We start from the raw sequence: 2,028 nt of genomic DNA, 5'->3' as shown, positions 1-2,028 counted from the left end.
CTGGGCATCTGAAGACTTGGTGTGGGTGGAGCTATTTAAATAGAAAGCTTTTTGGACAGGAATTTGCATCAACTTTGCATCTAGTGGTGGGAATCAGATAAAGAGAGGTGATCTAAACTGAGAATATGCTCAGAGCAGCGCTACCACCAGTGGGATATGGGTCTGTCATTTAAAGAAGCCCTCCGGGCCACACACACCCTTTCTTTGGTCCTTGCTTTCCCACAACCAGAAAGCAGCAGGAAGAATTTTTTTTACAAGCCCTCAACGTGGCTGGGGCTATATCTCCAGCCAAGTTGAGGGCTTAAAAAAAACAAAAACATATGAAAGTGACCCTGATTAATTCCAGCTATGCTCAAGTCTGTGTGTTCAGGCATCATATCAGGAATTGGTCTGCTTTAATTTCCAACCAAATTAACATGGCTCTCCCTTTGTGTCCATTACACTGATTGTCTGCCAGGAACAGTAAGTCCTACACTGTTTCATATACACACAGAGCAGAATGGTGGGATTACAAAGTTGGAGACAGGGAAGCTCTGGGGCCAAGTGGACTTAAACAGTCCATCTCTATCCCCACCAAAACTGGATAACATGGTATTTCAGAATTCTTCCACAAATTACATCACATTATGTAAGCCATTAAAACAGCAGAGAAATTATAACTCAAATCTAACAAAATCTTCTGAGATAACAAAGTTTCAAACATGCAAACACAGATTCCATGGAAGCAATTCATATAGCAATGAGTACTAAACTTCAACAAAATTCTGCTAGATAACCAGAAATGAATTTTACATTGTATAAAAGACCACATAAGAAATGGAACTAAGTTGGAAATGAATTGCTGGGGAAATAGAATAAAGTGGTGTCTGAACACTACACATGATGCCTCATTTGTGTCAGCAAAATCAAGACAATTTATCTTGACTTTATCTTCCTTCTCCAAACTTCTTCATTTAGTTTTTTTGTGGTTGCAGCTGAACCAGTCCAGACAGCTGGCAAAGAAAGGTTTTTGGCTGGCTTCAGATTCACTTCTTTTTACTGTGTCTCTTGCACAGTAATAAACAGCAGTGTCCTCTGATTTCAAGTTGTTCATTTGTAGATACAGCATGTTTGAAGGGTTGTCTCTGGAGATGGCGAAGCGCCCTTTCACTGAGTCTGCATAATATTGTTTACTACCATCATACCAGATTATTGCAACCCATTCCAGTCCCTTTCCAGGAGCCTGTCGCACCCAGTTCATGCCATAGCTGCGGAAAGTGAATCCGGAAGCTTCACAGGAGAGGCGCAGGGACTCTCCAGGCCTTTTGACATCCCCTCCAGACTCTACCAGCTGGACTGCTGATTGGACACCTGGAAAAGGGGGAAAGCCATATTTGAAAGATTTGCTACATATGAAGCCCTACATTATACTAAGTCATCTTTGTTTAAAGCGGGAGTAAAATTACCTCCCAAAACTGCTGAAACAAAAACAAACTGAAGCCAAAGAATCATTTTTGTCTCCCTCTTTTGCTCCAAGAGGAACTGACTAGAAAGTGGTTCAGCAGTTCTACCTCTGGCTGTAGGCTGGGCAGAGAGTGTGCTGCTGCTTTAAAGAGGAAGCTGCCTCTGCATTTACATGCAGCTCAGGATAAAAGAGCAACACAGGGCTTTGAGTGAACAGATCTTGTATAGCCTTATACCAAACACATGAATTGCAGGCCCTATTTTCCATGGACAGTGCCAGATTTAAAAAAGGCATCCCAATTCCTTATTTGATCGTAGAATGTCCCACTTTACCTTAGAACATCCCTATTTTCATCACAGAAATGTTGGAAAGTATGGTAGGGATGTCCCTATTTTTATTGGAGAAATGTTGGAAGGTATGGACTTGGAAGCAGGCCATGGCAGAGCTTACCTTAGGTCCAGGGTGGGAGTCTTGTTAGAATAGTACTAAATAATAATAATAATAATAATAATAATAATAATAATAATAATATTTCTGCTGCCACTCTGGGTGGCTTTCAACAGAACATTAAAAACAGAATAAAA

At 40.9% G+C, this 2,028-nt stretch overlaps 1 gene segment (V, D, J or C); it reads right to left on the bottom strand.

Annotated features, from left to right (window-relative positions):
- Positions 1-949: 949 nt before the first annotated feature.
- On the bottom strand, positions 950-1,543 carry LOC128399142 (immunoglobulin heavy variable 3-33-like). The segment is given in 2 exon segments: positions 950-1,350; positions 1,446-1,543. Coding segments are annotated over 2 exon segments (447 nt in total).
- Between the last annotated feature and the right edge of the window lie 485 nt (positions 1,544-2,028).

Source organism: Podarcis raffonei, chromosome 13 (genome assembly GCF_027172205.1).
Source record: "Podarcis raffonei isolate rPodRaf1 chromosome 13, rPodRaf1.pri, whole genome shotgun sequence".
NCBI lineage: Eukaryota > Metazoa > Chordata > Lepidosauria > Squamata > Lacertidae > Podarcis > Podarcis raffonei.
This window is presented reverse-complemented; position numbering and strand designations above follow the sequence as displayed.